This window comes from Hippoglossus stenolepis, chromosome 2, assembly GCF_022539355.2.
Source record: "Hippoglossus stenolepis isolate QCI-W04-F060 chromosome 2, HSTE1.2, whole genome shotgun sequence".
NCBI classification, from domain to species: domain Eukaryota; kingdom Metazoa; phylum Chordata; class Actinopteri; order Pleuronectiformes; family Pleuronectidae; genus Hippoglossus; species Hippoglossus stenolepis.
This window is the reverse complement of record NC_061484.1, coordinates 30614128-30636839: the sequence shown is the minus strand read 5'-3', so window position 1 is coordinate 30636839 and position 22712 is coordinate 30614128. Positions and strand designations below refer to the sequence as shown.

At 44.4% G+C, this 22712-nt stretch overlaps 2 protein-coding genes across 9 annotated transcripts in view; both read right to left on the bottom strand.

Moving 5' to 3' along the window:
• The window catches only part of pex6 (peroxisomal biogenesis factor 6), a 13023-nt gene extending 4735 nt beyond the window's left edge, over positions 1-8288 (bottom strand). For 2 of the 5 annotated variants that reach the window (XR_007034842.1, XM_047343317.1), the window contains exons 1-15: positions 8172-8288; positions 6896-7567; positions 4966-5595; positions 4452-4618; positions 3945-4028; positions 3161-3275; positions 2779-2912; positions 2577-2682; positions 2204-2400; positions 1900-2086; positions 1547-1623; positions 1163-1280; positions 855-1060; positions 527-588; positions 90-198 (exon numbers count right to left, since the gene is read on the bottom strand). Coding sequence is in view for 4 of the 5 variants with exons in the window: in XM_047343317.1 (XP_047199273.1) it covers positions 90-198; positions 527-588; positions 855-1060; positions 1163-1280; positions 1547-1623; positions 1900-2086; positions 2204-2400; positions 2577-2682; positions 2779-2912; positions 3161-3275; positions 3945-4028; positions 4452-4618; positions 4966-5595; positions 6896-7558 (2855 nt within the window). In the remaining variant the exon portion in view is untranslated. Of the gene's footprint in view, positions 1-89; positions 199-526; positions 589-854; positions 1061-1162; positions 1281-1546; positions 1624-1899; positions 2087-2203; positions 2401-2576; positions 2683-2778; positions 2913-3160; positions 3276-3944; positions 4029-4451; positions 4619-4965; positions 5596-6895; positions 7601-8171 lie in introns of those variants that run through there. The other 3 variants (XM_047343326.1, XM_047343325.1, XM_047343322.1) reach the window with 3 other exon arrangements.
• Positions 8289-9148: 860 nt separating this feature from the next.
• The window catches only part of ttbk1a (tau tubulin kinase 1a), a 35278-nt gene continuing 21714 nt past the window's right edge, over positions 9149-22712 (bottom strand). For 3 of the 4 annotated variants that reach the window (XM_035141965.2, XM_035141976.2, XM_035141956.2), the window contains 2 exons: positions 10643-12096; positions 9149-10552 (listed from right to left, as the gene is read on the bottom strand). In XM_035141965.2, coding sequence (XP_034997856.1) covers positions 10141-10552; positions 10643-12096 — 1866 coding nt within the window. In that variant the 3' untranslated portion in view covers positions 9149-10140. Of the gene's footprint in view, positions 10553-10642; positions 12097-20170; positions 20723-22712 lie in introns of those variants that run through there. The other variant, XM_035141985.2, reaches the window with a different exon arrangement.

The following is a 22712-nucleotide window of genomic DNA, read 5'->3' as shown; positions in this document are numbered from 1 at the left end:
AGATCACAAGTAAAAAAACAAAACAGAAAACAAATAAAAGACAAATGGGAGAACATGTGAAATAGAAGAATTAGAAGTAGATCCCTCACCTGTCCATCACTCCTCCAGAGTCTCCACTGCGCCCCCTGCTGGGAGCCAGAGAGTCCAGCTCATCGAAGAAGACGACGCACGGAGCTGCTGAGCGCGCTCTGCTGAACACTGAACCAAACACCACAACACGTAAGTATAAGAGCTGCTTGAAAACCATAAACACAAAAATCATAATGAAGGTTATAAATTCAAAAGCTCCAACAACTGAAGAGTCTGAATGAGTTCAATTTATTCTTATTATATTTATTTTACTTTTTAATTTGAGATATTTGGCTTGTTTAGTTAATAAACTCAGACAATTAACTCAGATCACATGACTAAAATCACATCAGGTCAGTCTGAATAACAGGAAATCAAATAAAATTGGTTCTTTTCCTTTAGTTTACGTTGAGATTCTAACATTAAGTACAAGTGAAATAAGTTGAGTGACACAAACCTTCTCTGATGTTCTCTTCGCTCTGACCCACGTACATGTTGATGAGCTCTGGACCTTTGACACTGAAACAAGAGACAATAGCAGATACAAAAGTCAGAATTCAATAGGATCGGTATCGTTTGTTCTCACAGACAGAAGCTGCAGAACACGTCAGGAACACGTCAGGAACACGTCAGGAAACTGAGCTTCAGTTAAACAGTGTTTTGAGAAATGTCTTGATAAAAAGTCTAAAACACCCAAAACGAGATCATTTTGGAGGATTTCAACTTTACAACTGACGAGAATCATTTAAATATGAAAACGGCTGCAGGTAAATGTCCGCCCCTACCTGAGGAAGGTCATGGAGCACTCGGTGGCCACGGCTTTGGCCAGCAGGGTTTTTCCTGTTCCCGGGGGTCCGTACAGCAGGACCCCGGTCCGGCTCAGACCCAGAGACAGGAGCTCCGGACGCTGCAGAGGGAGCTGAATCGTGTCCAGGATTTCTTTCTTCACCTGCTGCAGACCTCCGACATCCTCCCACCGCACGTTAGGAATCTGTTTGTGCACAGAAGAGAAGCAGGGTCAGAGTTAGAGAGACCAGAGGACGTCAACACGATAACAGAGGATAAAGCATCATGAACTGATCGGACGTGTCACCTTCGGGGCTCCGATGGCCTTGGACTGGGCGTCCTGCAGCGTCTCCAGGGCGCAGGTGAAGTCCTGGTTCAGGACGGTCACTCCGCTGGAGCACAGGTCCTCCTCCTGCCGACCACCACTGCACAAACAACACAGTGTTTATCATGTTTAGTCCGAATTCTAGTTCTAATATAAGACATTTTCAATTGAAATTGAGAAAATCCCACAAAAAACGCAAACTTTGATCAAGACACTGATGACATCTTAAATTAAATATGTGGTCTGAAAACTGTGGTAGCTTGTGAAGTAGTTATTGATACTTGTTTCAAAATACAATAAATGTTGTTAAGAAAATAACTGATTCAATGTCGTGAATAAAAATGAGTTTGTATGAGTTTGTCCCACCAGGTGTGACTCAGCCTCCTGCAGGCAGCTCGACCGGCCTCCGCCAGCAGAACTCGGAGATCTCCCAACACAAAACCCTGAGCAGGAGAAACTCTGGTCAATGATCGGATTATCAACAATAAATGATCTAAATGTGAACAACTGACGTAGTTTCACGGGTCTGTGCTCTGCCTCTCTGGGTTTAATGTAAAGAGATGAGGAAGAGCAGAAACCCACAAACAAACACCAGCGAAACCAGAAGAAGCGCTCGTCCAAGGATCAGGGGAGATAGTGCATGTTATGATTTGGCGTTATACACATATAATGAATATTGAGACTCCAGAGACAGATCAGTTTGTTTGGTGCTGCCGTACCGCTGTGAGTTTGGAGAGTCTCTCCAGACTCACGTCTCTGCCCAGGTGAAGCTCTCGGCTCAGGCTCAACAACATAGAGCGCCGCTGCTCTTCACTGGGGCTCTCTAATGACACCTGGTGGACGAACGCTGTCACAACACCCGCAGAAAGATCCCGAGGTCTGCAGACGGTCGCCACCACCACCACACTGAAACACACGGAGCTTTAATGTGTTAATATCCGAGCAGTTAAATGTTCAGTGTGAAGGAGCACGACTGTCAGACTCCTCTGTGTTAATGTACGAGTGTTAGAGAAAGCCAGTGACCTGATGGGGGCGCTGCTGAGCAGATAGCGGAGCGCTGCCTGGACCCTGGCGTCCTCCTCCCCCCTGGGTCGGAGCAGGAGCTGCAGGTTCCTGAGCAGAAGGATGCAGGGCTGCAGGGCGGCGGCTCGCTGAAACAACGACGTCAGCTTCACTTCAGCGGCTGCAGGTGTGTCAGCGCACACGCTCACACAGTCCACCTGCACAGGTAACCATGACAACGAGAGAAACGGTATGGAAACATCAACAAGGTTAAACACTTGATTTTCACTTTTAAATATGTGGCAAATATCACAGTGATGAGAAAACTGTCTCTGGGGCCGTGAAGTGTGAGCGACACAGAGAAAGAAGAACACGTGTTGACGACCTGTCGTACCTTCAGCAGGTGGAGGTTCAGTCTGCGACTCGCCGCGCTGACCACCGTCACCTTACCACTTCCTGCAGGACCGTGAAGGAGGACGGTGCAACCGGACAGACAGCTGCTGCAACCACACACACATCACGTCATGTCCCGTCATGCCTCTCTCTATGACAGGCCTCATCAGTCAGATTCTAACAGTGTTGTTTATGTGAGTTACCTGTGCTGCAGGTGGGGCAGGATGATGCTGCTGAGGAGGTCGACGGTCTTGTCGAGGCCCGGAGGAGACAGACTGCTCCACAGAGACCCTCGCTCCACCGAGCTGCAGGGGACGGGGCTGTTAGTGGACGCTCCCTGAGGAGACGCACAAAACAAACGTCCACAGAGTCAGAGCCACAGACCGACGCAACGATACTGGGGCTGCACGACTCATCAAAACGATCCCAGCTCTGACAGAAGTTTACTGCCGGCTGAGACGAGGAGACAGATTCAAAGACGAAGTGTCCATTAAGCTGCGTTTAGGGTGACGGTAGCCTAACCGCTAATTTTACCAGAGACACGCTGCCCTAACTGATACACAACAGCCAGAGGTCAAAGGTCACCATGTAGAGGGAGGTGTGCAGTCTGTCGGCCAGGAGAGCTCCTCCTCCTCCTCCTTCTTCTTCTCTCTCTGCAGACGGACACACCTTCTGCACTTTGAAGAACAGCACAGGAGACCTGTCAGAGGTCAGAGGTCACAGATTCATCACTGAGAAACATCAACACATGAACAGAACTGAATGTTTGCTACAGGAATAAATAAATCTCCCTGTTGTCAATGACTGACGTCTTAGTTACAGTATTTAACTGATTAACTTCCCTAAATATAAAACTATAAATATATATGTAAATAAAGGAAAAGAACCCAAAGTGTGTCGTGACGTGCCAGCGGAACCTTTCCTCAGTTCTCCTCAAGTAAATTCTTCTAGTTTAGAGAGACGTACTTTCATTAGGTGGTTTGTTGATGGTGGCGGCTGCAACAGCCTCCGGACATTTCTCTAAACCTGAATAACACATCACCTCCAAATCTCTGACAGCTGTTGAACCACCTGAAGAACCCTCAATATCCTCAAAGGTCCCTAGAATCCTCCTGTAGGACTGTATGACCTCCGAAAGAACCAGAGAAACTCATAGAGGACCTGAAGAACCTTCTCTTTGGTGACTCCAGCCTCGTAACATCCCCCTGAACTCTGAAGAACCTCCATAACCTTCTTAACAACCACTAAATTCATAGAACCGCCTAGAACCTTCACATCGACCACTAAAACATCCTGAGAAGCTCCTCAATAACCATGTAGAACCTCCTAAAGGACCTCAGAACGCTCTTCAGATTCTGATGTGTCGTACCTGTGGATGCCGTCACAGTTGTTCTCCAGCAGGTCTGGATGGTTTTCAGTGGGAACTGATAAGACGTCTCCGAGTGAAACCAGTCTGCACAGAGAGAGAACACTGGTCAGATCTCAGTTCCTCTGACTCGAGAGAACATTAGTTTTCATAGAATCAGTCAAACGTGTAAAATGAAGTGAGAAGGTGTCGCTTTACATTTGAAGTTCTTCATTCAATCACACTAAATAAAGATAGAGATAGAGATAGAGATAATAGAGATGACGACATGACAGCTCCCACAAGTAAACAAACCCCACGTCCTCCATGTTAGCAGATGGGACATGGACCAAACCCCCCCCCCCAAAAAAATCAAAGACGTTAAATAAATGTTTGTCAAAGATGGTCTCCGTCATTTGAGGTAGTTCAAGTGTTTCTGATCAGTTTAAATACACATTATTTATTTGAGGATATAAAAACCAGAGTGACTTGATTCCACCTCAGACATCTGTGTCGTTGGTAGCGGCTGACCTGGGAGAACTGAAGTGTTCAGACAGCAGGGTGTCGCAGCAGCCCAGGTGGTCGCACAGCAGAGACACCACCGGCTGGATGTGAAGCTCAGTGGCGAAGGCAGGAGAAGCTGAGCGACAGGAACTGTCAGAGCCACCACCGACCTCCGGAGGAGACGGTCTCCACCTCTGAGACAAAAGGACAAGAGGCCACAGTGAGAGGAGAGAGGGTCAGCACGGAAACGAGCAAGAACCAGAGCAGCCACAAGACCACAAATAATCTAAGCTGGTTTCATATAATACAAACATTTATTTGATGTCTACTTTTAGATTTTTTAGTTTGGTTCATGTCCCATCTGCTGACATGGAGGAGGAAGGGTTAATGATCTATACTGCACCCAGCCACCAGGGGGCGATCAAGATGATTTGGCTTCACTTTTGGGAGCCGTCATGTCGTCCATCTTTACTTACAGATGATAATTTACAACCAAATCGATTGGACAATGAGATTTATTGGTTGATTGGCGGATGCTCACCTTCATCCTCAGCGTGAGGCTGTTCACAGGAATCACTTCCCCTTCGGTCAAGTTGAACCACAGACTCGCTGATATGAAACCAACTTCATCAAGGTTCTGCAGATCTGGACTCTCAGTTAAATCCACCACCACCACAGATACCAGCCGCTCTCTGCCGATTCCTCCCCTGACGTCCATCTGACCCGTCTGAGGTCGCGAGGATGCTCCCGCCTTCGACAGCTCCACCCACTCGTGGTTAAACAGCCCGAGCCTGAGCAGCAGCTGTTTGCTCACAAACACGCAGTTGTCCGTATCCACCACTGCCCCCTGCTGACCGAAGGGGACACCGGTCCACCGTGAAACGTCCACCACCAGGACGTCCACCCTGCACTCAAGCGCCCGCAGGATGTCGGAGAACTCCGAGCCAAGCAGCTTCCTGCTGTCGAGAAGAGAGCGTCCCCCTCCGAGGCTGTCGGCATAATGAGCAAAATCTGAAAAGCTCAGACTGAGCGGTCTGCAGGGTGGGGGGGCCCCCGGGGGATCCACCGAGTCCCAGCAGTCGGTCAGAACCAGGGACGTGTCGGCTGTGATCCGGCCCTGTGATACAGGACTGCAGGCCAACACCATCAGGTCCGAGAGCTGCTGCTGCACCTGACAACACGCCATCGACATACAGACAACACGCCATCAACATACTGACAACACGCCGTCAACATACAGACAACACGCCATCAACATACAGACAACACGCCATCAACATACAGACAACACGCCATCGACATACAGACAACACGCCGTCAACATACAGACAACACGCCATCAACATACTGACAACACTCCATCAACATACAGACAACACGCCATCAACATACAGACAACACGCCATCGACATACAGACAACACGCCATCGACATACAGACAACACGCCATCGACATACAGACAACACGCCATCAACATACTGACAACACTCCATCAACATACAGACAACACGCCATCAACATACAGACAACACGCCATCGACATACAGACAACACGCCGTCGACATACAGACAACACGCCGTCAACATACAGACAACACGCCATCGACATACAGACAACACGCCGTCGACATACAGACAACACGCCGTCGACATACAGACAACACGCCATCGACATACAGACAACACGCCATCGACATACAGACAACACGCCATCGACATACAGACAACACGCCATCGACATACAGACAACGCTAAACTCCTGAGCACATGGAGCTTTGATATAAAAGGACTTTAGGACACAACAGAAAATGTGTTCATCAGTTTCATGAAGAAAATTTGTATTTCTAAGTAGAAGTCTGACAAATTTCACATTTGATGAATTATTATTGAAAATAAGTTAGTTTTTTGCTGCGTTGCTGTTATTCCTGACAAAATATGTTTTCAATTAAATGAATGAATTGATAGACAGTTTAATTAAATTTAATAAAGACTATAAATCTCTAGTTTCTCTCAGAATTATGTCATTTCTAATTTAGAGAAATCTCTGATCTAATTAATACATTTCAGTAGATAAAGAAAGTTGAGTAAAAATGTAGATTTTTTGTGTTTATTTCCCTAAATTAATATCAATTTGTCCACATTATCAAAAATACCAAAGTAGTTACTAAGTACATTTACTCTAGTACTTTCCTGTACAGTATAAAGTTAAGTTACTTTTTAAATATGTTCTGCTACTTTATACTTGTGTTTCACACATATCAGAGGGAAAAGTACTTTTTTACTCCAGTACATTAACGTTAGAACTTAAGTTACTACTTTACAGATTATGATGAATATCACAAAATATATTCACTGAGATGTATTTCATGTGCTGGACTCGCTTGTGAGTCTTTTCTGAGCAGAATCAACGTGTAACTTTGACACTTCTGTTTAGTATAAATACTTTTATAGATTGACTGTTTTCACCGACCTGTCCCGGCTCCTCTCCGGGGGTCTCCAGCAGCGGGGCTCGGGTCTCCAGCAGCGGGGGTCGGGGCTCCAGCAGCGGGGGTCGGGGCTCCAGCAGCGGGGGTCGGGTCTCCAGCAGCGGGGCTCGGGGCTCCAGCAGCGGGGGTCGGGGCAGCAGCAGCGGGTCTCCCTGCCGGGCCAGCAGCCACTGTCCCGGGCGGCAGAGCTCCAGCAGCCCGGCGGTGAAGTGCTCCCCTCCGGCCCAGCGGAGGCTCTGCCTGCTGCGGGCTCCCAGCACCACTCTGTCCAGGCTGACCGGCTCCAGAGCCCGCACAGTCCCGGAGCTGCCGAGCCGCTGGAGCCCGTGGTGCCGCAGGAAGAAGCGGCTGACGAACAGCCGGACGCGGCTTCGGGACTCGGCTCCGGGGAAGTTTCTGTCTCCGCATCCCGCGGTCTCCTGCTCGGTGAGCGGGTGGACGCGCAGTAAAATGCCGGACCTCCCGCAGCCCTGAGGCCGCTGCGGGCTGAACAGGACGGTGGGCGGCTCCGTGCCACTGTGGAAAAGTGCGTCCAGGTGAGACTCGAACATTAAAGCGTCCAGAGGACTCAGGTGAGGAGGGAGAGTGTCCACACAGCACACCTGCACCGGGGCCGCCATCTTGTTTCTGCGTCTCCAGGGCCTCATCACTGCCCCCTAACGGATAACCACAAGAACTACAACATCAAAGATACTGCTACTAATACTGCTACTAATACTACTAGTGCAACTACTACTACTAGTGCTACTGCTACTAATACTACTAGTGCAACTACTACTACTAGTAGTGCAACCACTACTACTACTGCTACTAATACTACTAGTGCAGCTTCTACTACTACTACTACTGCTATTAGTACTACTACTGCTACTAGTACCAATACTGCTACTGCTGCTACTGCTGCTACTGCTACTACTAGTGCAAGTTTTTTTAATTCCTCTGCTCAAAGCTGATCCTCAATCGATCACATGGACACAGTGTTTTTTTGTTGAGTTGCGTCCATGACACACAGAAGATATATTCACTACTCAGCATTACAGTACGTACGGTGTCATCACTGCTGATATATGACCAGTCTTCATCACCGTCACGTACAGAACACACGTATATAACATGAGAATGTGGCCCCTGACATGACCAATATACAAAGCCTCCTTGTACCTTGTTAGCTCTGACTGCAAAGGACCAACAACTAACTACATTTTAGTTAATATGTAAAAAATAGGCTCAACTCATCCACAGTGTATTAAAGGTCCATACTTTACACCTTTCTGGGACTTAATGTGAGGTATTGGTCCCTGAGATGATACATCAGTGGTTTAAAGTGGACAAGCTGCTGCAGTGTGTACTTCCATGTCCTCTCTCCTGTCTCTGGAGCTGCAGACCTGCCTCCTGAGCCCCTCCTCTGATTGGCTGACTGCACTTTGAGTGACACGCGACCAGGCCAATCACCGGTCTCCCTCTGGTAAACACAGCTGAAAGTCACGTGATGTTTGCAGCTATAGAAGAGCAGCCACATGTTCACAGTCGTTACGTCAGGATGTTTCTGAGCGGAAGTGACACCGTCCTCATGTCTGATCAAGTCTTAGCCGGACAGTCAGTGTAGGAGTAACGTCCCGAGCTACAGTACGGAGTTTCAATATGGAGTAACGAGTAACCTCTGCGTTACTCCGTAGCAGTCAGGTTCTCAGGAGGAATGTGCACGGACACATTCTCGTCCTACATCCCTCCACGCTGCAGTGTTTCTTCAGTGCTGTTTGTTGTGGTTGGCCTGTGGTAGCTAACTAGCTGCTAGCTCAGCAACATGTCTGCTTGGTGTCACGTTCGCAGTGGGGGGTGTTAGGGAGCTAATGCGTTAATTAAACGTAAAAATTACTGATGACATTAATTGTGAGAGGCAAATGCTCGTGTATTCAGAGCTGTAACAGTGATGCTCATGTGCTGAGGGCCAATATTTATTTTGTACTTAAAATGTAAGTACAAAAAACTTAGAGAAATCTGAAACACCGGTTTAATGTAAAACTGAAGCTGTAATATCTTGCACAGAATATTGTACCAGTAGTACTTAATTACAGTTCACATTTATTGAGTGTTGTTCCCTCGGGTCTGATCAAAACTAGTATTTTTGTATATCATACTTGAGGCCTGTGGGAAGTGGATGGATCTGATCTGGACCCAGGTCATGTCTGTTCTTTAATTTTACCGGAAACCAGGGAGAAAATAATGACAAGACGCCGTTTCACATGATCAAGACTTTACTTCACAGTTCAGTGCCCATCGACCCCTTTACAAACAACCTGGGCTCCAACAATCAGCGGACCTTTGCACTGCAGAATCCAAGCAGGTATAGCGTCGTCCTCTCATGGTTAACCCTGTTTTTCTCATGCGATAAACAACAGGCATAGTGCCAACACATTGGTACAGAAGGTTCAAATTTACATTTTGCTTGGCAAGATAAAAAATAAAGATGTCTTTATGGGAAATGATTCTATTATATACTGTACAATTCAAAGCATAAACAAAATAAAAACACCCAGAAAATAGATTGATTAAAGCATGCCCATTGTCACACCATGAGGAGGAGGCTAGCAGCCGAGCAAATTATTTTGTGTTCACATCCAACTCTTCTCTTTATCCAAGACTATAATTGACACAGGATATATTAAGGAATCTCTTACGATATTATCATAGTTTGGGCATTCAAACCAGTCCAATTTGATCTTTTTTTGGCCAATAGGAAGGGGAGAACTTTATCAAATAATTTAAAGGTACAGATTCTCGTTTTCCTTCTACAGAGTCAATGTATTTGTGATATACTTCACCATGCAATGTGAACCAAGCAGGGTATTGTCAGTAGAAGAGTAGTATAGCTGTGGACAAGCTGGGAGTACAGTGTAAGATGAGAGTCTCTGAAACTTAGCTTGTTGGAGGCCAAGATTCTCACCTCCCGGAACCAGTTAGCGTAGATCAGGGATTGGCCAGGGACATATCCATAGCACCATGGCAGCAACGCTCCTGTACGACAGTCAGTGAAAATTACTGGAAGCCCATGAAGATAGTTCGGTAAGCTGTCCGTGGAAAATAATAAGAGGTCCATACATATTAAATGAGTTGAAGGAGGTCATTGTAACAGCACAGTCTAATATGGAATCAAGTGAGAACCTTTGAGGCGTTGCTTGTCCGAAGACTGATTAAACATAAACGTGTCTCAGTGATGAGTCTCTTTGTATTATCTAGCGGGCACCACCTTCTCCCTGGCAACCGGTTTCCCCTTTGTCGTACCAGCCGGCTTTGGCCGGGTCCTGGTGGACATGATGCCAGAGGAGGACTGGGCAGTGGCTTCCTGTGAGGCGCTGCGCCGCATGGTTGTTGTAGTCCTGGGCGGTAGCACGGGGACAGTTGGGGCTCGAACTGAGAGTGGCTGCCTGGACGGACATACTCTCTGAGGAGAGGGGCTGTCGGTCCTGCAGTGAGTGGAGCTAAGGCTGCGTCGGGTTCCAAACAGGACTCGCAGGGGCATTCGAGGGCTGCCAGACAGGGCGGGGGCAGCAGAGGAGCGGGGACATGAGGAGGAGGACCTGGGTGAGACAGGTTTGGACTTCCGTTGGCTGCTAAGAGTGCTAAGACCAATTTTCCGATTCCTGTGGACAGAAGAGAAAATTGGAGATGTTAAATTGCAAAATTCAAAATGAGAATTTTTAATACACAAAAAGGGAGAAACAGAATCATACCCATTAGCAAAGGTTGGTGCTCCTTTAGTGCTGGACTCTGGCAAGGAGAGAGGGGAAGGAGAAGTAGCAGCAAGCCCCCCTGAAGGCCTCTTTATGGGGGTGACAGGCCTGGGGATCCTGCTCCGGGTCTCCTTGGAACCTTTCTCGTCAGTCGGTTTAAGACGCGAGCTTCTCCTGGATTCGTCCGAGGTGTGCATGTCCTCCTCTGAGCCTGTGGTGGACAGAGTTTCAGAGGCCCTCCGACGCTCATCGTCCCCAGAGGACAGCGATGATGACGTCCCAGACAGCATCCTCCCCCTTATCCAGCGACCCTGTTGTTTCTGGACCAGCAGACGGGCCAAGTCTAGCTGCTTGGCCCGCTGCTTAAGCCGAGCCCGAGCCGAGAGGGAGGAGGACTTTTCTGAGCCTGAATCCTCTTCAGAAATCAGTACTGGGATTAGGCTGCGGATTCTGGGCTTAATGGATGTCGGTAGTTCTGATACTGTTGTCTGAAGCTTGGCAGCTTCTTCACTGGGTGACGGCTGTTTCTTAGGTTCCTGTGACAGATCTTTATATTCATGAGCTGGTGACATTGCTTCTGGGACAGGCTCCAAAGACTGGGCCAGGACAGGTGACACACCACTCTCAGTTTTGGAGTGTTTGTCAACTGGTGCAGTTTGGTCTGGCACCTCTGGAGACTCTTCTGTCACTGATCCTCCCCCCTGCTCACGAGAGTAATCCTCTACAGTTGAGTCCTTCATGATGGCTAAGACTTCACGGTCACTCTCCTTGGCAGAGTGACCGTTGGAAGACATGACGTTGAGGTGGGACGTCTCTGCAATATGGATGAAAGTTCGCTCAACTTTGGTGAAGGGCGGTGATGCAGGAGCGATGGGAGTGGAAGGCCTCAAGTCTGACCTGAGAGCTGGGGACAAACGCCCAGTTTCCGAAGGTTCAGGCTGAATTGCCTCCCCGACCAGGAGGCGGTCATTACGGGAATTGAGGGTACATGGTGTGGCCAACTCAGCCTCTAGCAAATGATCATCACCTGAGGGAGACTTGCGAGTGTCTCCAGGAGAGAAGAGGACAAGAGTTTTGGATGCGTCCTCCAAGTCAGGGTCTGCATCAGCAGCTGAGGCGTGCTCCCGTTGGACCCTCTGGTCCTCGGCCATGAGTGTGGAGGGCGCAGCTTCCTGGCTACGTTCAGTGCTTTTCTGACTGGCCTCACTGTTGGACTCACTCTTTGTGACATCGTCATCCTTTGGCCCTGGAGGTTCTGGGACTTCTTCTTCATCTGGCGTGGCAAAGCTCCTGCGCTGAGGCAAAGTACCAGTGAGCATTACTGTGAGGAAGTCCGCCCTCTTGGCCTGGAGCTGAGGAAGGATGTGGAAATGCTCCTTCTCGTCGCTCTGGCCCTTTGTCCTGTAGTCTGGGGAGGGCGGCAACGGGATGCTCTGCTCCGTGGGTGATAACACCTGGAAACAAGTTAACAACAATTTAGTTACCCTGCGAAAGACTCAGAACAACACAACATCGAACAGAAACATGATGTTAGGAGTTCACTGATGTCACAAGCATGAACTCTCGCTCTCAATAGCAGCTTCAACGTGGACGACCAATCAAACCATATGAGAGGTGGAATTCCTACTGGATTGTGTCCATATCTCATCACATCAGTCCTACTGATGCTACATCGACATTCAAAAAAAATCAAGGAATGTGTCTTTGTGCAATAAAAACATTTTTTGTTGTCATTTGATTGGTTTCACTTCCCCCCTTCTACTTGTATCACGTTTTTAAAAAACATCATTGTAATTACGTTATGAGAAAAAACAAATTGTGTGTTTTAATGGCTTAGAAGAAGCTAAGGTCAGTGTGGCCCCTCTTAGAAAGACCACAGCAACTGATGTATTTGCCCCCAAAACCATTTTAATGTCATTTTGGTTGTACACAAGCTTTTCAAGATTGTCTAGATTACATACATTGATATAAAAGGCACAAAAAAAATGCTTTGCAGAGTTTATCCTTAGACAGCACACAGTCTGATATCAGGTGTATTTCAAGTGTTTTCCTTCATAAAGATTTAACATAGAGCCTGTACAGACTAAACCCCGCTAATTATCATGCTATTAGAGATTAACTGCAAACCTATTGACTTTCTACATTTCTGTATATGTACACAGTTATCAGTTGGATTTACAAAAAGTTTAAAACACATGCTTTAAATTATACAAGCAGAACTGTACAATCATAATGTGATAGAAAAGAAACGCTTACATGTATCATACACGTGAAAGACACTCACGGATCATCACACTGAGCTAACACTGTTCGATCTTTGCCTCATCTACAGACACCCTGCTTTTATTGCAAACACTTTGAAGGAACACTCAGACGTTTTATGAAATTCTTGTTTTTGTGGTCAGATGAGAGAGTTTTAACTAGTACAGCCATAGGTCCAAGATGTGCCTAGCTTAGCACAAACTAAGACTGGGAGCAGGGGGAAACGTGGCTGTTAAAAGACAAAACAAATTCACTTTTGAGCAAATTGTATATTATATAATTTAGAATAGATGTAGAAATAGAAAACATATTGTACCTTCTCCTCTGTGTCTACCTTAGCGGACAGTAGCCTAGCTTAATTAAAGCTAATCAACTAAACCGGCTGTTTTAATGATAATCAGAATCGTGTAAAGGTACATGATGAGTTACAAATTTCCCGCTGCTTCAGTCTTTGTGCTACATGAAGCGAAACTTTGCCGTTACGTGACACAGACATGAAACTGATCTTCATCTTCTAAAAACAGGATTTCCTACGTCTGAATGTTCCTCTGAGACACGAGTGATTTCATGTGACAGTTTAGACGGATCAATAACGTAGTGAATGTGGCGTACAGTCTAAACATAGCTAACATGGACACGTGTTCATCTCTAAAGACACAGTGTCTGTACCTTATCTGTACAATATCACCCTGTTATTCATAGAATTCAGCGCTAACATATCAAATATGCAATTAAATATGTCGTGGAAGGAGCATAGTTTTTTGTTATATTAATATAATTCAACTGCGTGATTCATGAGGTATAAATGTTTTGTGTTAAACCATTTTCAACAGTTTCTGGTAAATCCACACTCACTGACTGAAGAGCAAAGGAAACTATAAAGACAGAAAAGCCTCAAATTCACAGTATTGTTGATGAAATGGAATCATAATTTTTGTCGTTTTTCATGGGTTAAGAAAATGTGCCTAATTTCTGGTTTGACCACAGCACTGTATTTAAATATCACATTTCTTCATATGAGGAATTTCTAATCAACAACTTAATTAGATTTTCACGTTTTCTTTAAATCACTTTACAATTTGCAAATGAATCCAATTTAAATCAAACGAACATATACAGCTTTGACTCACACGACGCTCCAAACTAATTTAAATTTAATGTTTTCTTTCAGCCAAAAAAGGGCCTGTTCACAAGTGCAGTGTTTCAGTCAATATGCTAATTTTGGAAATTTCATTAAATGAATCCTAGAGTCACTAAACAAACCTGCTCACAGCACCAGAAGCATTACAAGCCTTTGACAGCACATTTAGTTTGGAGCGTGCTGTCGGCCTTGTCAGAATTTAGCGTCTTGCACTTCACATGTAAAGGTTTGAAGCACCGGATCTTATTTTTGTTGTCGGGTCCATAATTCCTACAAACCATGGTGAGTGAATGAAGTTGAAGTTGATCTGTGAACCTGCTTTAATCCAGCATGAATTTGCTGAATGTTCACAGTGGACAGTTTGATTTTTCACTAATGTTCACATCCGGTTTGTTGGCGTCTTTGCTATGAAGCTGTAATTTTAACATGGTCGATGGGAGTTATGTCAAAAACAGCAAAAATAAGACTTGTTTTAAAAGTGAATATCCCATTCATCTTGAGTTGTCGGCTCGACTGATGCTTAGAAAATGTTTTAACAGCAAAATGATGCAGACACAAAACACTGTAAAATGTCACATCAGCAGAATAAAAGACGTGATGATGAATTATGGATTCTGTGATCAGGGTTAAAAAACGGCTCCTGCTGCTTCTTGACATTTTAAAGTCAGCGACGGACTCGACAGCTCTGATCCGTGAGTATCCCCTCTCATAGCAGTGTGAATTATTTACAGAGAAACATCACAGACGTTTTTCAGTCAGAGGTGTATGTTCACTGTCTTCGTTGTAATTACAGTACAGTGGTGTTTTTAGTCATATTACAGTCAGAGGTGCGTCGTACTAACAGTAGATCTCATGCAAAGAGTGGCGACAGTCGGTAAACAGTCTTTGGGTGCGACACGCTGTCATTAATGCTGCAGATGTTTGTTTTTTTCCTCAGCACAATAAGCACAGAGAATTCCATAGCCTGTTTTTAACTGAAGGTGGCGCTGCGTTCATGGCGACACAGGACAAAACACGTATCAGTGACAATCTTGTACGGTAGGTGAATCATTTTGCAGGCGTGCAAAACAAAGGTCAGAGTTAGCAGCTAGCACACGTCATACATTCTCTAAGTGGTTGTACTCTAACGCTATGATACATATAAAAAAACAGGCAGGACGTCCTGAAGTCAGCATAAAGCAGCAAGAAAACAAACTGGAGCTGTAATGAGCCTCAGCACTGACACACATGTCCTGCTCAGGCTAAGCTAATGCTAACGCCTTAGGTAGAAGCTTAATGAAACCGCAGGTGGTGCATATTTAATTAATGTAGCCCTTTTACACTTTTAGGAAGCAAGAGATTTGCTTCCATTGCACAAAATGGCCGTCCTAGTAGGTCTCATGTGGCGAGATTTTGGAAAAACATTGAGAATGTGGAGGAGACACAGCTTGGACTTTGAATAGGAGGTCGTTTGAATGACATTTAAAGCAACAAACCAAAAGAACAGCTGCTTTGGTTTGTCGCTCAGCAGCAGCGTTCAAATATAAAACAACTCAACACTCATCCATCACAACGTTGTTGTCGTAACATCGTGAAGAACCAACCATAGACATGTATTTAATATGTATTTAATGAAAACCTCCATCTGTCGGAACGAGCACTGATTTTGAGTTTGTTTCTGATTCAGAGGATATTAGTCCTGTTATTGAACTTGCTGGGAATTTGACAGCAAGTGTCAAAATGAAAACGGACAATGTGTAAAGATCTTTTCGCTGCGGCACAATGACACATCGCAAATCTCAAACTTCTTGATTAAATATCAATTCAAATCACTTGCTGCTGTTTGTTATGATGACTGTTATTTTCTTTTCATTTTGTTGTAAGACATTTGTTTCCAAAAGAACTGATGAGTCAATGTGTCATTCAAAAATTGCATAGAAACTACACTGACATTTACAATAGAGAGTGGGACCTTCGAAATCCAGAGGCTTTAAAGAGCTAAAGAGCTTGGAAGGTCTTTTTCTAGTATTCTTCCATACAAGTATTTGTGGAGGTAATTCTTTAAGAGGGAACTGAAAGGCTCAATAAAAGAATATTTTCTTTATCTTCTTTTTCGACACAAAAATGTGGATGTCCTTCAAAATGCCAATGACAACAAAATCTATATTTCACACCCTCCGTCTCTGAATCTTCAGAGAACTGCAGATTTTCAGTTTGGTCATTGGATGTGGGATGTTCGCAGATTTCAAGGTGTTTGCTCCTGATTTTTATTTGAATACCGTAACTACCGGGAAACTTCGTGGACATGGTAACACACTTTTACTCAAACCAACAAACGACACAGAAATAAACACAACAATGAAACAGACCCTGGCTACATTTAGTATGCAGGCTCTAGGTTCAGAAATCTATCTGCATGGTTCATAATGCAGAGCTGACACTCACAGATAAAAGCCCCAGATCGGAACCAAATCAGCATTTGATCAGTCCCCGATCGCTATCGCTCACTGTCAAGTTACCACCTTCGACTAGATTTCTAGCAGCTAAACATCTTGACCAATTTGTTACAGCTGCAGCCAATTAGAGCAGAGCAGACATATGAGTCAAGCCTTGTCGCCAGTCGCTTACTGTGTCTCCAGTGTTTCTCACTGGTTTTGAAAGTCGCAGACAGAAGCCCCCGATCGCCAGACGTTAATCGCGTGAGTGGGCTCTTCAAAGAACAACATCACAGACTCTGAGCAGATTTCCAACCTGCCGGAAATCTTGTCGGAGTCTGCGAAACAACTGCAGTCAGCTCCAGCCAATGGGAGCACAGGATGAGGGGAAAGACCCCCTGTCGCAGGTCAGTCTTGTAGTATGAACTCACAACAACTGCAAGACAGCCGCACACAAGACAGAAAGTTGTGTAGCGTGAACTTAGCATAACTTGACCTGGAACCAAAGGCTGCCAAGACTAAATAAAATGGAAAAACTGATGTGATTTGAAAATGTTGGGAAAAAAACATATAAATTCACTTGTCAGTTTTTGCTAACACATCCTACATTTCACTTATTGCATCTGTGTTTTCAATCAAAATAATCCTCTCAGGGAGACTCAGTGATAAAGTGCAACAGTAAAAGTCCAGCGGTCAGAAAATCATGATGGACGAGGAAGCACGATGGAAATTAGACTACGATCTGAAAACATGACAACAAGTCAGGACCAGGAAAATGCAAAACGCAACGAAGCTCAGTTTCGATCAGGTCACACTCGATGACTCATCATTCCACCGAGGTCAGCAGAGAACGACGGTAATGAACAACCGAAACCTACAATCTGATGGACCTTTAAGGCAAGAAGCTTCAATGCTTACTTTTCAGTGTCTCCACCAACAAAAACACAACTTGAAACCAATCTCAGGATCGACCTTGTCCTCCGGAAGACCTGGATGACTCGAATACACCGATGCAGGTTTCGACAGTAAAGACTTCAAATCGCCAAGACAACCTGCTGTAGCTTCGACTGACTGTGGTTTCTGAAAGTTGTTTTGAGCTTGTTATCTTGAGATTATGACTTAATCATTATTATTACGTTAAGACAACAAAGTGCCTCTACTGGGAGGATGATGTGTCGGATTCCTTTTTGTCTCCAGGTTGAAACGACTCAAAGAGACTCAAGAGACGAGAAGCTTGTTATGATAAAGATCAATACTAAACTTTTTAATATATCTCAAAGAACCTGATCATTTAATGCTGATTTAGGATCACAGGCTTAAAGAACAGAGTCTAAAGCCGTACGCATTCTAACAAAGACAATGCTAGCATGCTAAGGTATGCTAATGTCTGCTAAATAGCTGCAAACAGCTGAATTCCGGATGTAATTGGTCAAAAAACAATGTATTGACAAATTAAAATGTTGACCTGAAGATGGCGCTAAATAAAAACTCAGATGAGCCTCAAGGTTATGAGGATACATCCTCTGGGAAACATCTGTACTATATGACATGGCAGTCTTTTCAATAGTTGTTGAAATATTTAACTAAAACTACTAATGGGAACCTCTTGGTGGCGCTAGAAGAAAAAACAAAGCTCACTTAAGTCAGTAGGATTCATCCTCTGAGGAGCATGAACACCTGAATTAAATTTAAAGACAATGGTGAGATATTTCAGTCTGGACCAAAGCGATGGAGCCACTGACAACCATCATCTAAAGATGACGAATAACAATAAGCCATAATCTCCAGATAAAGGATAAAAGAATAGAACCAGAGATGCAACAATCACACGACAAACTAACTTTTAAAAACTAGTAACAACACACAACAGGCGGTAAAACTGTGAGACGTCCCCCTCCCGACTCTGCCACCATTTGCAGTCTCCTACAATCGTACAAATTTGATTTAAAAAAAGAAACATAGAAATTCAACAAATGAATTCACTAAACAGACACAGGGCGAGTTAAATGCAAAGAGCTCCGTCTGTGGGCAAATACCGACCATGTGAACCTCATCATGTGCAAAACTAAACATGTTCAATAAATTCAAAGGAAATTTAACTTTTACAATTAACATTTGCTGCAAAATAAGCAAAACTTTTGTCGGACGTAGTTTTTTCCTTGGATTGAATGTTGTATAGTTTATATTTCTGTCCAGTCAAGATGTTTTGGGAAGTTATATTGAAACATTTATATAAAATGAGTATTGTGATTTAATTTGTTATTGTCATATTTTGGACTTGTGAATTTATTTAGTAAAATGTTTTGTGAGGGGGTTTTATTTTGTTATTTTATGAAAAGCTTATTTCGTTTTTTTTTTTTTTTTTTTAAAGCGTTGCTGTTGTTGTTTTTTTTTGTTGATCTTTTTTTATGTTTAACATTTACACTGCAGGGCTGAGATCCGAGCCAATGATCAGTTTTCACGGCTTCAACCTGTTCACAGAGAAAACTCACACTTTCCTCTTCACACACAACATTTAATGAAACATGACGTTTGGGTCGGTGGAGACGTGGCGTGAAGCGGTGTCAGTGTATTGCTCGGTGGACGGGATGAACGGGACGGTGGAGACGCCGACTCCAAAGTCTCGGTGCAAAAACTCGATCGTCGGGACGACCTGCATTCCTCGACAATCGCTTCTTCGTTTCAGCAGGAAAAGCGTTTTTAAAAATGAATAAAATGCACAAACACTGTAAAGCTTAACAGTCTGTCAGCAGCTCCACTCGGCGTCGTGCTCTTCTTCTTCTTCTTCTTCACAGAAACAAGAAGGAAATGTTCTGTTTCACATTTTCCCACCAGTTTCCAGATCTGTGGCGTGTGCAAATCAGGTTCGCAGAGAGTTAGAGTTTATTGCATGGAAAACATTTCCTGTCGTCAGCACTTTCATCCTCTTCTTCAGTTCCTCTGCTTGAAAGGTCGGTGGTAGAGCTACGTGAATGTGTGTGTGTGTGTGTGTGTTTGTGTGTGTTGTAGTAGCGTGTGCGGTTATTGTCCGTCTCTCAGTGTGCTGTTTCATACATGTGCATATTCATGTATGTGTTTGTGTAACTGTAAATAACGATGGACGACATGACGGCTCGATGAAAAGTGAAGCCAAAGTGTGTCTATCGCCCCCTGGTGGCTGGCTGCAGTATAATTCATAAACCCTCCTCCTCCGTGTTAGCAGGTGGGACATGGACTAAACTGTTAAATAAATGTTTGTCAAAGATGTTTCAGTCATTTCAGCTCGTTCTTCTCTCACTGATGTTTGTTCAAGTGTTTCTGATCAGTTTGGTTTGAATCAGTTATTTGATGATGTAAAACAAGCTGAGACGTGATGATTGACAGCTGACACTGATTGTGTGATGAAGTGGAGACGTGTCGTCCACCTTGATTTACAGTCATTAATCTTTATTTACAGTCTAAAGTTTGTATATGCAGAGCCGGTCTGAAGTGAACTAAACCACCAGGGGCCCAAAACAACATTTATTTTACTGGTTTTATTGGATTGTTAATAAAATCCGGGTTTTAATTAAAAATGTAACTTTGAACTCTGTGAAGGGTATTTGTAAACAGTTTTGTATCTATAATTTTTCTTTAATATCTACAATTTTTGTATATATATATATTATTATATTTAACGTATTAAATATATTATATCAAATATATTCAACATAACATATTTATCTATCGATTATTAAATAGATCAATAATCAGTTAACTCCTCAGTAGATAATCAGTTAAGTACAGTTTGCATCTAGGGGCACCAGGGTGCAGTGGGGGGCAATGGGGACTAATTCTGCCCCAGGCCACAAAAATGGTTCGGTCAACCCTGCATATGTATATGTGTGTGTGTGTGTGTGTGTGTGTGTGTGTGTGTGTGTGTGTGTGTGTGTGTGTCAGTGTATTTCACATGTATGTGTATTTTTGAGTCTCTCAGTCGTCTCAGCTGCTGTTCTTGTTCATGAGCTTCGCTAACATCTGCTGCAGCTGCGTCCTGGACACGTTTAGGACAGAGTGTCTGCTCCGCGGGCTGCCGGGCGCCGGCAGAGTGCCAGCGTGCCGCCGCCGGGCCGAGGACGTGGTGGCGGTGATGTGGGCGGGGCTACTCTCAGCCGAGCGGCTCCTCTGAATGAAGCTGCCTCCACCGTGGGGATACTGCTCCGTCTCCAGGGTGGAGGAGGAGAAGACGTAGGAGGCCAGCCTCCTCAGCTGATTGGGCCGTGGTTGGTGTCTGTCATCATCCAACTGCAAACAGACCAATCAGAGAGGGGGAGGGAGGGGAGGTTAATAAATGTAAACAGACCCGTTGTAATAAAAATGAAATGCTATGTTTTGCTATGGCTACATCCCAACACTCTGATTTGACTTCCTGCCCTCGTCTCCCTCCCCTGACCAGACGTTAGAAAGGAGAGAGCTAATTGATGCTCTCACACATCTAAAGCCTGCAGCTGATTGGTCAAAGGTCATGAGGGGAGGGGCCTGGGAGAGAAGCTGAGGGAGTGTTGGTGTAAACTACAGTCAGAGCTACAAGATGCTACTCACAAGCTACAGTATGAAAAAGTTAACAGTTGAGCTGTTAGCTGTGTGGCATTGGTCAGACTAGCTGCACAAATAGTGATGAAAATATTTCCCCCCACAAAGAAGCACTTTAAAAAGGACAAAGTCACCAGCACGAGCACAAAGGGAATCTACAGTCTGAGTCTACAACAGTCTGAGCCTGCACAACTTCACACTTTGAGCTGTTGGATTTCTGAAGGAATAAATGATTCATTACCACTGGAGATGCAAAAAAAAACAAAAGAAACAGGGAACACAAAAGAGAGATGGAGTCATCAAGCACACAAAACACAGACACACAACGGAGGAAAACCAGGGAGGAGATTGTCTGAACAGAAGGAAAAGGAAGAGGAGGAACAGAAAGTGAGTGAGAGAACAGAGGTAAAGGACTATTCCTAAACTGTGCTTACCCCGAAACATCACTTTATTTCTTCTTGTGTTGTCCCAATGGCACCCTCGCTCTTTTCTGTGTCTCCTCAGGTGAGTCAAACTCGACATACTGTGTACTTTTAAAGCGATAGGTTGGGGGCAAAGGCGTCAGTAGTTATGTGGAGGGAGAGGGGAGGGGGGGAAGAATTGGAGAGGAGTAAAAAAAGAGAATGGCAGTCCTCGGTGGTTGGCGGTGGAGGAGAGCTCGCTCTGAGTCTACTGGTGACGGCACGAAAAATCAAATCATACGAAAGCAGAGCTCGCCGCTTAAGTATCGTTTAAAAGGACGCGTGCACACGTGTCAGCCGTGACGAGGCCTTAAAGGGCGACGCTGCAGATAGAGTGAAATATCAGAGGTGATGGAGTAACATCCAGCCTGTATGGAGGACCAAACCTGACTTATTAGTGAATACATATATGAGTGCATGAAGAAATTAAAATGGTCACATAAATGTATAATTCAACCAAAAAGCATAAATGGATAAAGAAAATAAATCACTGCTAAAGGAAAATTATTGCAAATCCTAAGATTTAAACATAATGTAAAAACAAATGTGAAATTCAATAATTCCACATTGATGTTCCCTGAAACCTGCTGTGCATAGTCAGACTCCCCAGTTGGATCCTAAATGATTCTGGTGAACACACCCCCTGACCTTTTCTGTAGCGCCACCATCAGGACATAAAATACACAAGCACACACAAGAAAAAAATGAAAAACATCTAATGTAATGAAATGTCCTGATTAAATTCCTGGTCCCTTCAGGATGAACCAGTGAGATATAAGATTTAAGAATAGTTCCATGATTTCCCCTTTGGCGCCACCCCCAGGACAAACTGAGCTCCACTACTGGGAGGACTCATCAGGATGTTGTGGGTGTGATGCGACGCTGCAGCTTTATTCTTTTAGTGTCCATTAAATGATCAATCAAACATTTTCATTTATACTTTTTTATTACTGTGTCAGGTTTGGTTCTCCATGACAACGAGATAAACTTGGTTCCTGTTTTATTAGTTTTATTAGTTCATCTGTTTATCAGAACATTTTTTTACCATTTAGCACATAAATTACTCTTTTTGTGTCTGTTTTTGTAGATTAAACTGTGAAAACAAATATATATACATTTTAAATCCATAAACTCTCTTTTCATACCTTCATCTTTAGTTGAAGGAGTCCGAGAAATCCTGAAAGTTTAAAAAACTTTGTTTCTCCTTTCAACTGAAACATTGACTGAAAACACTTTGCTCT